The sequence below is a fragment of the Podarcis muralis genome, chromosome 5 (genome assembly GCF_964188315.1).
Source record: "Podarcis muralis chromosome 5, rPodMur119.hap1.1, whole genome shotgun sequence".
Taxonomy (NCBI): domain Eukaryota; kingdom Metazoa; phylum Chordata; class Lepidosauria; order Squamata; family Lacertidae; genus Podarcis; species Podarcis muralis.
Genome location: NC_135659.1, coordinates 52,996,332 through 53,010,235, shown reverse-complemented (window position 1 = coordinate 53,010,235; position 13,904 = coordinate 52,996,332). Strand labels below are relative to the sequence as shown.

Here is a 13,904-nt window from a genome sequence, read left to right as displayed (position 1 = left end):
CTCTCCTCCCCACTCAGCGGCTCTTCTTCCGCTTTGCTGTTTCAAAGCGAGCCACGGAGGAGGGAAGGAAGGGGAACCATGGATCCTCTGCTCACGACTGCAGCAGATCCCCCCGCCACCCGTAGGCATTCCCTCCATAACACGCACAGACATTTCCCCTTACTTTCTAGGAGGAAAAAAGTGAGTGTTATGGTGCAAAAAATACGGTAACTTGCCTTGGCATGGTGTTAGGTGTTGCGGGCTCTAAGGTGCCTCCTATTCTGCAGGGATTTCTATTTTCTTCCAAGAGGCTTTGAACCTCTGTAAACTCCTCAGGAAGCATTAGCACATGTGTTGCCCTGGAAGACTGAGGGGTGCCTCAGGGACAAACCTACGGCTTGCTCATTGTTTCTTGGCATCGTAGTAGCTGCTGACCAATGTCCTCTCATGCCTATGCCTAATAGGTCCACAACTGCACTGTCCGCCAAGCCACAGACTGCGTTCCTAGCAGTTGTGGAACAGGTCACAATTGCAGAGCCAACAGCTGTACCACTTGCCTCCCAGGTCCCTCATCCCCACGGTCTCTCTCAGCGGAGCCCCTTGCTGACAGCACTGTCAAGCTCACCTGGCTGCCCCCTGAGTACCCCAATGGTGGCATCAACAAGTACATTGTGGAGGTGCAACAGCTGGGGGGTACCAGTGAGCCACAGTGGATGGACACGGACAACGGCTGGGATACCACAAAGATCATTGCAGGGCTGAACACCAGCGCGTTCTACCAGTTCCGGGTGCGAGCCAGCTCCTTTGTGCCAGGCGAGTGGAGCAAGCCTGTGAGAGTTGAGATCGTGGGTGATGGTGAGTGGACCAGGGGCAAGTTTGGTTGGCTGTCCCAGTGGGTGGGGTCTGAGTGGGACAGGAGGCAAGTAATGTGCGTGAAGATGCCTCTGTGATTCCTACAGTCAAAATGCAGGCCAGCCAGGATGCAGGTGTAACTGGCTCCTGGCAAACCACAGCAGCAGCAGCCACCTTGGCCTGAAGCACTGATCTACCCTGGGAGGCAGAACAGTCATAGAGTCCACTCATGGCAGTGGTTCTGCATCTCTATCATGTTGTGCAGTTGCCTTCTCCTCCTTCATCGCAGAGCCAGGCCCTGTTACAAAACGCACTGCTTCCCTCTTTCCCGCAGGAGCCCTGAGCCAAGTGCCCACCTTGGGGAGCCAGAACTTGCCTCCATCCAACCTGGACCAGCAGTTGCTCTTGGCCATTGTGGGCTCTGTCTCCGTCACCTGTGTGACCATACTCTTTGCCCTGCTGGCCCTTTTCCTCATCAAGAAGAACTTCTTTCACCGGCGCCGCACATTCACCTACCAGTCAGGCTCTGTGAGTGATATTGCCCCACCTGCCTCTTCCCACTGATCTTGGCTCCCCACCCTCATAATTCTTATGCTCCACCATGCTTGTGACAGCAGACTGTTGACCCACTTGGTTTGTAGTGCTGCTGCCAACCTCCCCGCTTAACTGATCCTCTCACAGGGGGAAGAGACCATTTTGCAGTTCAACTCAGGCACGCTGACCCTGACTCGCCGGCCCAAGCCCCAGCCTGAGCCCCTCAGTTACCCTATCCTGGAGTGGGAAGACATCAAGTTTGAGGACATGATAGGGGAAGGGAACTTTGGGCAAGTCATCCGGGCCATGATCAAGAAAGATGGCCTGAGAATGAATGCAGCCATCAAGATGCTGAAAGGTGAGATGCCACACGAAGTCAGACTCCCATGCTTGACACAGGAAGACCATTACCTCTCCCTTGCTAGCCAGCCCTGCTTAGGGTGTAAATGATTGGCAGACCCGTTCTGATACTTGCCTCCTTCTTGGTGGTGGGGACTGCATTGACCATCAGACACATATGCATCTACTTTTTTCTGGTGCTCAAGCACCAAAGTATTCAGAGAATGAAGACAGCAGCCACTCCTTGCATATCCCTGTTCAGAAGGCAGGACAATGGGCCTCCTCATGGCACACAATCATAGAGAATATCTCCACCACATACTTAAAATGGTTTCATAGCAATTCCCAATCTCAGGTAGCTAGCACCATAGTGTGCAGGGAAACAGAGATACTTAGCAATTTTCAGCTCTAAAACTACAATTCACAGGATTCCAGGCCACAAGCTATAACCAAGGCCTGCCCTGTGCTTTGGAGCTTGTGATTTGCCTGGGGCAGCTAACATGCTAAGCCAAACCACAGTGTCACACAACACATCAGTAGAATGGCCAAGCAGGAGCAAAGTGTCCATTATCTCCTCTCTGGGAGCCTGCACAGTATTTGTTTGTTCGCACTGACTGATAGTTTTGCTTAGCATTACATGTGAACAAGGGCCTTATGTGTGGTTGTAAAACTGTGACATGTGCATGCAGGAATGTTCATTTCCAATCACATTCAGGATACAGATAGATTTGTAACATGCATGTAGCACACCAAAAAGCTGGGCTTGGCCACATGTACAACAAATGTTCTTGCCACCACAGAATTTGCCTCTGAGAATGACCACCGGGACTTTGCTGGAGAGCTGGAAGTTCTTTGCAAGCTGGGCCACCATCCCAATATCATCAACTTGCTGGGAGCCTGCGAGAACAAGGGTGAGACACCTTGCCAATAGGGCACCCTCCAGTGCTAACTACTTCTTCCCCTGCTCCTCCATCTTTGGGCTCATCTGCACCACCTTTTCCTTTATTCACTGAGGAGGGCTCGTCGTGAGGGAACAACAGACCCGCCCTGCTTCCAAACAACACACACACTAGCACGCAAAGCCCAAAAGCCCCATCCTCTCTTGCCACTCCTTCAACTTGCAAAATATTTCCTTACTCCATTTCCCCTTAATCTCTCCCTGTGGTTAGTATGGGGCAGTGACTGGAATCAGAGCCAACACTTGAGCTGCTTATTCTAGGGTGCCAAGTTTAGTGTTTGCTTGCTGTTGTGAGGGAGTGACAGACAGATACATACCCTTAAAACATATTGCGCCATCTGTGAGCAGGTGTCACAATCTGGCAAAAGTTTTACCACCAGAAAGCAAAGAATGGTAGATCCGCTGATGCCTGCTTCTGTAACTGCAAAGCAGCATAAACACCAAACCCAGAAGTGTTATTATCTTCCTCCTCCTTTAGAGGAGGAAATTATGTAGTTGAGTTTCTCACATTTGGGGAAATCACAGGGGTCAACGCACCCAGAATGCCAGGCATTAACCTCACCCTGGGGAAATCACCTTCAAGGTCACGATATCTTCCCTACCACGAGCTTCTGCCTTCTTTACAGCAGCAATGTACTGAGAGCAAACAACTTGCATGACTGATAGAGCTGATAGCAGGGTGAGATAATGATGGAGATCACTGAAACACGTTGTTAACCAGGCTTGGAAAATAAGTTTAGTTAGATCATAGTAGCAATCTAACAATACCCTTTAAGCACATGGAAGTGAGGGGAAGGAAGCAGAGCGCATGGGTTTTCCTTATTTCTGCTGGAAATAGTGATAGAAGGGGGTGTCGGAGGGTTTTATGGGCTGCTTTTGAAGGGTCCATGGGCAGGGTTTTAAAATGAGCAAGAGGACTTCAGATCTGAAATACAAATAGGCAGAGCATGAGGCCCTGGTACAATAGAATGTGAGAGCAGCAGACAACCCACCTAGGTACAGAACCACCAGAGGGCCACAGTGCACAAAACAGATTTGGAAAGGGGGTTTTCAGGAGCAGTGTGGATGAACCCTGTCAAAGCACTGGCACCACCTAGTGGTTGCAGTGACGCTATCTGGTCTACTATCTTTCATGACCATGCATATTTCTACATACACTCTCCATATTACAGTGGTGCCCCGCAAGACGAACGCCTCGCAAGACGGAAAACCCGCTAGACGAAAGGGTTTTCTGTCGCGGAGGCGCTTCGCAAAACAAATTTCCCTATGGGCTTCCTTCGCAAGACGAAAGCCCATAGGGAAATCTCCGGGACAGCGGGGAAGCGCAGCGCCTCTTCCCCACTGTCCTCGGACCTCCTCCCGCCGCCAGGCTTCGGAAGGCTGCTCCGAAGCCTGGCGGGGGGGCGGAGAGGTTTTTTAAAAACCCCGGGACAGCGGGGGACTTCTCCGCTGTCCGGGGCGATTTTAAAATGCTGCCGGGCGGCAGCGCTGACGCCCGGCAGCATTTAAAAAAACCCGGGACAGCGGGTTTAAAATCGCCCCTGGCGGCGCGTTTCTCCGCTGTCCCGGAGGGCTTTTGAAGGCAGGCGGGGGGAGCAAAGACTTTCGCCCCCCGCCCGCCTTCAGAAGAGGTCCAGGACCTCTTCTGAAGGCTGGCGGGGGCAAAAGTCTTTGTCCCCCCTGCCTGCCTTCCCGGGGGCTTTTAAATCGCCCCGGGACAGCGGAGAAGTCCTCCGCTGTCCCGGGTTTTTTTTAAAATGCTGGGGGTGGGAAGAAAAGCCCTTCGTCCCCCCCCAGCCTTCAGAAGAGGTCGGGGGACAGACTGTCCCCGGACCTGGTCTGAAGTCGGTTTCCCTAGGAACGCATTAATTGATTTTCAATGCATTCCTATGGGAAACCGTGCTTCGCAAGACGAAAAACTCGCAAGAAGAAAAAACTTGCGGAACGAATTAATTTCGTCTTGTGAGGCACCACTGTACTTCATACAGAGGAGGATCTTGTGTGTTATCGCAGGTTCATCTCTGATAATTTTTATGGTCTTTTCTTTCTCAACCCTGCTGCTTCTAACGGAGTAAGTTTCCTGACATGTTTGTCTGGGCCTGACTTGACAGTCTCTCCCCTAATTTTCCAGGTTACTTGTACATCGCCATTGAATATGCACCCTACGGAAACTTGCTAGATTTTCTGCGCAAGAGCCGAGTCCTGGAGACAGATCCTGCCTTTGCCAGGGAGCATGGGACAGCCTCGACCCTCACATCCCAACAGCTCTTGCAGTTTGCATCTGATGTGGCCAAAGGCATGCAGTATTTGAGTGAAAAACAGGTCTGTGTGTCCTCGCCACCTAGCCACCTTTTCCCACTAGTTGGGCTCATGTTGGGCTGAGCTGGCTCCACTAGTTGGGCTCGTGAACCAGTTCTGTTTTTGGGTGGGTGGGGAGAATTAGCAAGCAAAGTCAAGGAGGGGAAAGACAGAGCAGGCCTGTGTTTGTGCTTTCCATTTGTAATGTGTTTCACATACACAGGATGGCTGGTCCATCATCTGAGTGTCTGACTTCAAGCTTGCAATAGTAGACGTGTATTGGAATCATATGCCAATTATATCCTGTATTGCTTCAGCATTCTCTGGTCCTAACTAAGAGCTGTACTGACATGGATAGAACTGGGATAACTTCATGTCAGTACAGCTCTGAGTTAGGACCAGAGAATGCTGAAGCAATACAGGAGGTGAAATGTAAGGCAAGATTTTGAGATGCCTACAGCTTTAGTTTCACAAGATAGCTCATGAGATGCTGTTGTGTGCAGCTGTGGACTAGGATGAATGCCTGAATTCTCTACCACTGCCTATGTCACTCACTGCTGTTTCCTGCCCTCCCCTAGTTCATCCACAGAGACCTGGCTGCCAGGAACATCCTGGTAGGGGAAAACCTGACTTCCAAGATTGCCGACTTTGGTTTGTCCCGGGGGGAGGAAGTCTATGTAAAGAAGACTATGGTAAGTCTGGATAGAGACGATCATGTGGACCACTTCCTCATTCCTCAGGCTTCTCTTCTGCTCTGAGTGGAGCCCAGCTCCATCTCTTCTCTTTGTTCGCCGGTCTACTCAAAGTGGGCTTCTGTAACCCCAGTGATGCTTGTTTTCACAGGGCCGTTTGCCAGTTCGCTGGATGGCTATTGAGTCCCTGAATTACAGTGTGTACACAACCAAGAGTGATGTGTGAGTGATTTATGGGTGGGTGGGCAGGGTGGCAGGGTCAACCGCAGATTGGACGACAGTGATCAGGTGGCAGGTGGTACTTTCTTCAGTTCTTCTCACCAAAGTAGTGATGGCCGCCAACCTGGAAGGCTTTAAGAGAGGATTAGACAAATTTATGGAGGATAAATATTATGTTGTGCTCTGGTTCCGCCTGTGATCTTCCCATGGGCATCTGACCACCCACTGTGAGAACAGAGTGCTGGACTAGGTGGACCTTCACTTAGCCCCTTCGTTCCATTTCCTGGCTAGTAGAATTAGAAAATGTAATGAAGAGGAATGTCATGAGGAGGAGAATGTATGAATGATCCTCTGTCTTTTACTTCTTTAATCAATCCATTAAGTTGCAATACATTTGAATACTATACTACAAAAAAAAGCCTATTGGAAGAAAGTGTACAATAATTTACAATTAACGAAGGGGAAACTACTGGCTTCAGTATTTTCTTTTTTCTCTCTGTATTAGTAGCAGGCCAGAACAAAAATGATCTTAGAAAAGCAGCAAGTTTGCTACAGTAGAGTGGAAAACCTGGACGACCTCCGCCTACATCTTAACTTGTCTTTCTCTTGCAGGTGGTCGTTTGGGGTTCTCTTATGGGAAATAGTTAGCCTGGGTAAGTTTCTGTCTCTGTTGCCCTCACTGTCCTTTATGCTATGCATCCCATTTTGGCCCCATACTCTTCAATACAATTTCTTCATTTCATTTCTCCAACATCCTCTCTGTGAGTGACATCAGAGTGCCTTACCCTTACGTTGGTTGAGGAACATGGAAACAACCTTGAACCAATCTTCCTAACAGGACAGCCAGGATAAAAACCTTCACTTTGGGGAGAAACACAAAATGGGACCATGCCTAGTCTTAGCAGATCTCTCCCCAAATGGGCTGGCTAACCTTAGCAACATCATGGGAGAAAAACTCTTACTGACCTACATAATCTATTCACCTCACCATATAGTTGCTACTGTACCTCTTCCAATCTAGCTGCACTTTGCACTATGTATGGGTGAGGGCAGGACATACAGAGATGGGTGGTTTAGGAGAACTTTGTCCCAGTAGCACCCAGAAGGCTGTGTTACGTGTGCATTGCACCAAGCAGGAGTGGCTAGTGAGGTTGCACAGATGGAGCTATATTGCTTGTCTGGTTTTGCAACACTGTGTGTCGCTGGCAGTTACCAAGTGGGGCAGGGGAGGGGCAAGGCAGTGGAATGCTCAGCCCAGCTAATGCTCAGCACAGCAGCCGAGCTAATTCAGCACTCCCAGCACCGCACCCCTCCCTCCCCTCAACAATGGGAGCAGCAACGTTCAGTGTTAGGAAGCTAGGAGAGCAAATTAGCCCCACCCATAGAGCCCAACCGGCCACTAGTGGCCCCAAGATGCTGGTGAATATGGTGCCTCGTCTGATTTCCTAGGAGGGACGCCATACTGTGGCATGACATGTGCTGAACTCTATGAAAAGCTGCCCCAAGGGTACCGCATGGAGAAGCCTCTCAACTGTGATGACGAAGTGTAAGTGGAAACCCTTCCCCCTGCCCAACACACACATCCTATTTACTCAGTTATCTCCTGCCAGTGGTCACTGGCATACTAGGCCTCAGCCTCTACATCTCCTCACTGTCGCATGCTGATGGAGGAGCAGGAGAGAGAGATGCCCAGTAGATCAAGTGTCCAGTGAACTTGGCAGTTCCCCTTCCCTTGTGTATTTAGCTTCATTCTGATTCTTCACCTTCTCCTGCAGCTATGAGCTAATGCGGCAGTGCTGGCGGGACCGGCCATATGAACGTCCACCCTTTGCTCAGATATCGGTGCAGCTCATCCGCATGCTGGAAGCTCGGAAGGTATCACTATCTAGGGATATTCTTGCTGTGCTCTGAATAAAAACCTCCTGAGCTTTTAGCCTGTGTGCTCTAAAGATGTGGGTGAGCAGAGTTTACAGTCAGATGACAGAACCCAGTGTTCACCATTGGGGGACCCAGCACCCTTACCATACATTTCAACTAAGAATATCCTGTTGTTGTGGGGTCTCAGCTTCTTTCATCAAGGCAGGATGCAGGTGGTCCTTAGAACCGGGCCCTATATCAGGCAATTGTCCCAAGATATTGGGCTGGGGCTTGCTCTGAGCATGATTGCAGTGTAAGGTTAAAATATGAGTTATTGTATTGTCTTTTCTAGTCAGAACCTGGAGGAAAATGTACTCACAAAAGAAGGGGTAAAAGGGAGTAGCCCCCCAACTTGACTCTGTTTCTCCTTTGACAGGCCTACGTGAACATGGCTTTGTTTGAGAATTTTACTTATGCAGGGATCGATGTGACGGCTGAAGAAGCATGAGAGACTTGAGCACTGACCCCACCAACCTGTGGACCCAAACAGGGCAATAGAAGCCTCCTGTACATATGTCTCATGGTCGTGCCACCATCTTTTTACATAGAGCACAGAACATAGCTGAACTTGGCTGGTCCAGAGGATCCTTCATGAACCCATCCCTCATGCCATCTTCTTCCCTGACCAGAAGGGCATGGACAGCACACATCACAATCCAAGACTCTGCCAAACTTAAAGGAAATATGGAGTTCAGAGAAGTGACACACAGCTATAAATTGTGCTACGGGAGCATCTATGCTCAGTAGCGCTATATATCACAAACTCCATGTGCCGATTCCAGCCTGCCTCCAAGATGGACAATATGGGACCCATGCATGAATGGAGGACATGTGGAGCAGCCTTTGACTTGAAACAGAGTGCCTCTTGGTCTTGGAATTTGGCATGGGGAGGAAAGGAGAGGAGAAAAAGTCAAAGGATTACGAAAGAATCTGCATCATCTATATTCATGCATACATACACCACAACCATTATCTCATGCCTCGCAGGAAGGCGGAGGGCAGATCCTAGCCAAAGATTACCTGCTACCTGCATGGAAACACACTTCTTTACACTCCCTCCTCCAGGCTTCATTTCTGCAGAACAAGGCAGGAATGTGGAGATAGTAGCAATTTTCAAAGCCAGCCACTAGGAAGGAGTTTAAATGCTTTCACACTGACCCTTTTCATGTCATCTGCTGCTGCTGCTAAAAGCATTGGCCTGTGCCGTTTGCAGTTCATCTCATATCCTTTCCAAAATAGCCCACTTTTCCCGGGTTCTTTATCACAGCCTGCTGCTTTTCTTTGAACAGGTGCAAGTACTGCACAAACTTGTTAAGCAAGTCCTCCATAATGTTCTGAATTGTAACACCTTTGAACACCTGTCCCAGGAGCAAGTCCTCCTCCACTTCCCCTCTTTTTCTCCCGTTTTGGCAACTTCCTCCTGCTCCTTGTCTAGCAGGCCCGTGCGTGTGCTGATTCCAATTAAGCCTGCTTCTAAAACTAAGAGAATGCGTTCATGCAAAAGAAGCATTGCACAGGACTGGATATACCCTTGGTTTAATCTACCAAGGCCCTCCTTGTGTACAGCATTCAAGCGACACGTTATATGACAGGAGGGACCAAAGCTCAGAGCAGTCACATGCATACTAGAAAGTTCTACGTTCAATCCCTAGGCATTTCAGTTAGAAGGATCAGATAGCAGGCAATGGGAAATACATCTTCCTGAGACCCCGGGGAGCTGCTGTAATTTGAAAGAGAAAATACTGATCTAGATGAACAAATAATCAAATCTGGGTTGGCTTCAACACAGCTAGGTGGTTCTTTTTCTCAATTCAGATCAAAGCTGGTTTGGGGAAAAACTCATCAAAACACAGTATTATATTAAAAAAAAACCAGCAGGATAGATCTGGATTGTGGCTAATGTTGTGTGTACACCCCTTCCCAAATAAGCAGTGGGAGCTCAGTGGATGCAGAGTAAATGGAAGTGTGCACACAGCCTTAGTATAAGGCAGCTTCCTATGCATATAATGTCGCCTGGATGCTTCTCCAAACATTTGCTTTTCAACAAATACCATCAAATACCATGAGGAGTTTTTTTCACTGGGCAAAACAGTGTGGACAGGGATTGTTCATGGAAGCAGACACAACTGTCCCCTCAATGATCTGGCGCAATCCACATGTTGTGAGATCAGTTGCTGGCTGAGAACTGCAAGTCTCTTGTCATTATAGGATGCCAGTGAATAAGGTTTCCAAATCTTTTTATTGAGCCTTCATCCTGATTTGTTTACACAAAGTTTTCAGGGAGGTTTTATGATGTTGGCTGTTTATAGAGCATTCATTCTGATTTGTTTGCAGGGAGATTATATGATATTAGGTCAAGCAATTGTTATAACACATTTTCTAGTGCATTTTCATGCCACTTTCCTTACTGAAAAAAGTGAATGTGTTTTTGTGCAGGGGTGTGTGGTTTTGTTTGTTTTTTGAAATGAGTTTCTTGTGCAAGAGTGACGAATCCACTTTAATTCTTGAATCTTAACTTTGCCGATATGCAGTTAACTCTCACTCACAAAATAGTGATAGTCTGGAAATGCCCATGTATGAATGGCTTATGAAACAAAGGAAATTGGTAGGGAGAAAGGAGCTGAACTTCAAAGAGTTGCTTTGGAACTCTCCTAGAATCCCATGGAAGCAATTCTAGCATTGCATGAAAATGGGAATGTCAACGAGGAGAGCAATCAGTTTTGCTGTGTGGTGGATCTAACCCATGGAGCATATGCTTTCAGACAGGTGCAAAATTAGCAGTACATGATTGTATAGGCCTCTAGCAGTTCTATGCTGCCTCTGCATTAGATTTGTACATAATAAAGGATGCATAAAAAGGATGAAGTTGTGAAACGGGGTATGACAACCTTCCTTGTGTTTTAACAGAAATCAAGAGGTACTCTCTAGCCTCCATCCTCTTACAAATGAATATAAACTGTTTATTTTTGTATGTGCCTCTCAGTAACTTTGGCAGCCATTTTAACAGCCATAAAGAGCTGCTTCTCCCACTCTGCCGTAGGAGGCAGGTGCCCCCCCCCCTTCAAATACTAGCGGTCAGTACTGTTTGCATATTCTTTACCAGAGAATTCAGTGTAGGCCTTTGCCCTGCAGGGAATGCTGGCTCCACTCCAGACATTGCTGACAAACTGTTTTGGTAAGAACAGGGAAGGGAGTGAAAAAATGAGGCCCAACTGAATCAAGAAATAACTCATTGGCAAAGGTAATCAAATACCACTATAACTATTCTTAACTTGGATTTAACCCAGTTTGCCAGGGCGGTACAAATTCACAGAAATATGCCCAAAGGGTTCTGCGTCTGTAAGTGTTGCCAAGGCAACAAGCGAGTTATGGATCCCTGATCCCTTCCCCTTCAGGAAAAAATGTTACCATTCCAGGTGGTGTGTTTCAGTTTCCTGAGAGTAAACCACGAGGGCCCTTGTGAGGTCATGCCACCATTTCATTCAAGTCTCTTTTTATATTTCTTTATGCGACATCTTAGTTTAGCTACCATGTGTGTGACAGGTATTTCCACTTACAAATAAATACAATGGTGATTTCCTGAGTAGGTCATCTTCGGACTGTCAAATTCACAGCCATATTTGGCATATTCAGCTCCATGGGATTAGTATTTGGTATACTGGTGCTATCTACAAAATAGTGCTTTCTGCTCATGGGCAACCAGTTATAGGATATGGAAGGGAAAGTACAGAATATGAGAATTGAAACTTGAGACAGCAGATCCGCTATTCCACGCACATGCAGCAACAAAAAATCATGCAAAATGTTGCAGGGAAGGAAGATTCTCTTCAGCAATAAATTCATATTTCCGTAACTAAAAACTGTTATGGAGCACTAAATAAATAGTGTTCAGGCCAGGTTTTGGTACAAACTGCATCAGCATTTCCCAGCAGTATCAAGAGTGAGGCACTGCTACAAACATTTGCTTGATTGCTTGAGGGCACAGTTTTGTGTTTATCCATGTTTTGAACTCTGTGTGGAGAAAAGCCACAGGGAGGGAAGTTGAAGTAGAGAAATGGTCGCTGAGGGAAGGGTTGGGGCATCTTCCTCTTTGTCTATTAAAAAATTTCCCAAAGTTAGTTTTATGTTCTAAAAAAAAAGATGTTAGGGCTTCATAACATGAGTTTTCACTAAGGATGGCTGTGTTTTGGTTTGCATAAGTAAGCTCTCCTTTAGATGTGAACTAAATCAAATTCTCTGCTATTCCTAGTTTGCATATAATAATAATAATAATATAGTTAAGACCTTCATGGTATCATTTTAAGAATCTCTTTTAAATTGTGGAGAGTTTTTCTCTTGCATACATGTGCAGATTTTGAATGTTGTTATTATTTCATTTATGAATGTCCCAAAGTGATTACAATACAATAAAAACATGCACAGAACAGCTGCATATATAAAAGCAGCTGACATCTGCATACATAAAAATTATATATGCACATAATAATAATAATAATAATAATAATAATAATAATAATAATATCCTCTTACCCATCAGGCTGGGTTGCTCCAACCACTCTTAAAACAACAAGGCATATATAAAATCAATTCAGTTCTGATACTGATACTAAATGACACCAAAGATTTACACTCGGAAGGCTTGTTATAAAAGAGAAGCATCTTCGACAGGCACTAAGAGGGCAATGCCAAAGGTGCCTGCTTGTCAGTTTCTCCTTAGGTGCTCAGTAATGTATGATTCTTTTAGCCTTTACAGGCTTTTAGCCTTCACTGCTTGAATTGTTATCTGTTGCATACTTCCTCGTGCCTGAGAAATAAAATGAAAAGCACCTCTCTCTCACCCTCTCCACCACATTTGCACTCTCCCACATTTGACCTCTAGTTTGTTATCTTCGAGCCTTTGGTTAGCTGTAATCAACAATCTCTTCTGTGGTGTCCACTTTAGCGATGGTTGTCCCAGCAGCCATATCTATGGTAACAGGTGGACTTTACTCAGATCAAATGCATTGAGACGTGAGTGTATTCTGCTACTCATTTAGCCAGGGAGAGCAAACACTGTCTTTAACTTGGTACTTTGCCAAAGGAGTATCTTAAGTAGCTTTTATGGGTTGCTCCAAACCACCTGTTTATTCAGCATTCATCCTGATTTGCTTGCAAAAGCTTATGTGGTGGTTAGGCCACACTACCACACTATGCATTTATAGCACATGGCTTCCCCGCAAAGAATCCTGGAAACTATTTTGTAGCTCTGTGAGGACTAAACTACCAAATGCTGGCTTTATAGAGGATTAATTCTTATTTGTTTATTAGGCAGTTATATTATAATGAGCAGACATCCAGCAAGCATGCTGATTTGCTTGCGGGGTGTTTAGTCATCTTCCTGACTATTGTTTGTTCATCCCATACATTTCAATATCCTGTTATCCTATCACTTTCCTAAATCCAAAGAGTCCTTTGTTTTTAAAGTGTTATGGCAACAGTTTTTAAATCCACTTTAATTGCACAAACCTTTTGTGTGTGCTTGAATCTGTCCCACAAAATAGTGGCAGCCTGGAGGCACTTTTAGTGATCTGGTCCTTGAGTTACATGTTGTGGTGGAGCAAATGAGGGGTGGTCCCAGTACCCATCCGCTGCTTGAAGATTTGCTTGGGGCCTCATTCCCAGATGCTCCTCACAACTTGTGGATGTGAGTGCCTGTTGACTGTTTTCTCCCATTGGTTCCAACAAGAGTTGTTTTCTTAATGTTAACTGTCACACATGGAAGAGGGATATCACAGGAATTGTGGCTGAGAGGGCCACAGTCTTGATAACAGTTGCCACCCACCTCTCTCTGCACCTAGTGGTGTGTGTGTGTGTGTGTGTGTGTGTGTCTGTCTGTCTGACATAAACTTGCTAATCACATTATTGGCATCCCCTTGCTGGGTCTGAGAAAAAAAGGCACATCAAGTGTAGCATTCTGCTCTCTGTGTCCAACAGAATGTCTATGGGAAGGCTGCAAAGGACCCTGGACGGTTAAGGCCAGACAAAGGTGACTATATGGTTATGGCACTTATCTCGCTTTCAGGCCGAGGGAGCCGGCATTTGTCCACAGACAACTTTCTGGCTCATGTGGCCAGCAT

The 13,904-nt window shown here is 46.7% G+C and overlaps 1 protein-coding gene across 4 annotated transcripts in view; it reads left to right on the top strand.

Annotated features, from left to right (window-relative positions):
• The window catches only part of TIE1 (tyrosine kinase with immunoglobulin like and EGF like domains 1), a 31,723-nt gene extending 21,074 nt beyond the window's left edge, over positions 1-10,649 (top strand). For 3 of the 4 annotated variants that reach the window (XM_028733791.2, XM_077928832.1, XM_028733789.2), the window contains exons 13-23: positions 544-834; positions 1,166-1,359; positions 1,513-1,723; positions 2,505-2,615; positions 4,794-4,984; positions 5,539-5,652; positions 5,804-5,874; positions 6,484-6,524; positions 7,321-7,417; positions 7,647-7,746; positions 8,165-10,649. In XM_028733791.2, coding sequence (XP_028589624.2) covers positions 544-834; positions 1,166-1,359; positions 1,513-1,723; positions 2,505-2,615; positions 4,794-4,984; positions 5,539-5,652; positions 5,804-5,874; positions 6,484-6,524; positions 7,321-7,417; positions 7,647-7,746; positions 8,165-8,236 — 1,493 coding nt within the window. In that variant the 3' untranslated portion in view covers positions 8,237-10,649. The remainder of the gene's footprint in view (positions 1-543; positions 835-1,165; positions 1,360-1,512; positions 1,724-2,504; positions 2,616-4,793; positions 4,985-5,538; positions 5,653-5,803; positions 5,875-6,483; positions 6,525-7,320; positions 7,418-7,646; positions 7,747-8,164) is intronic. The other variant, XM_028733792.2, reaches the window with a different exon arrangement.
• The last annotated feature ends 3,255 nt before the right edge of the window (positions 10,650-13,904 follow it).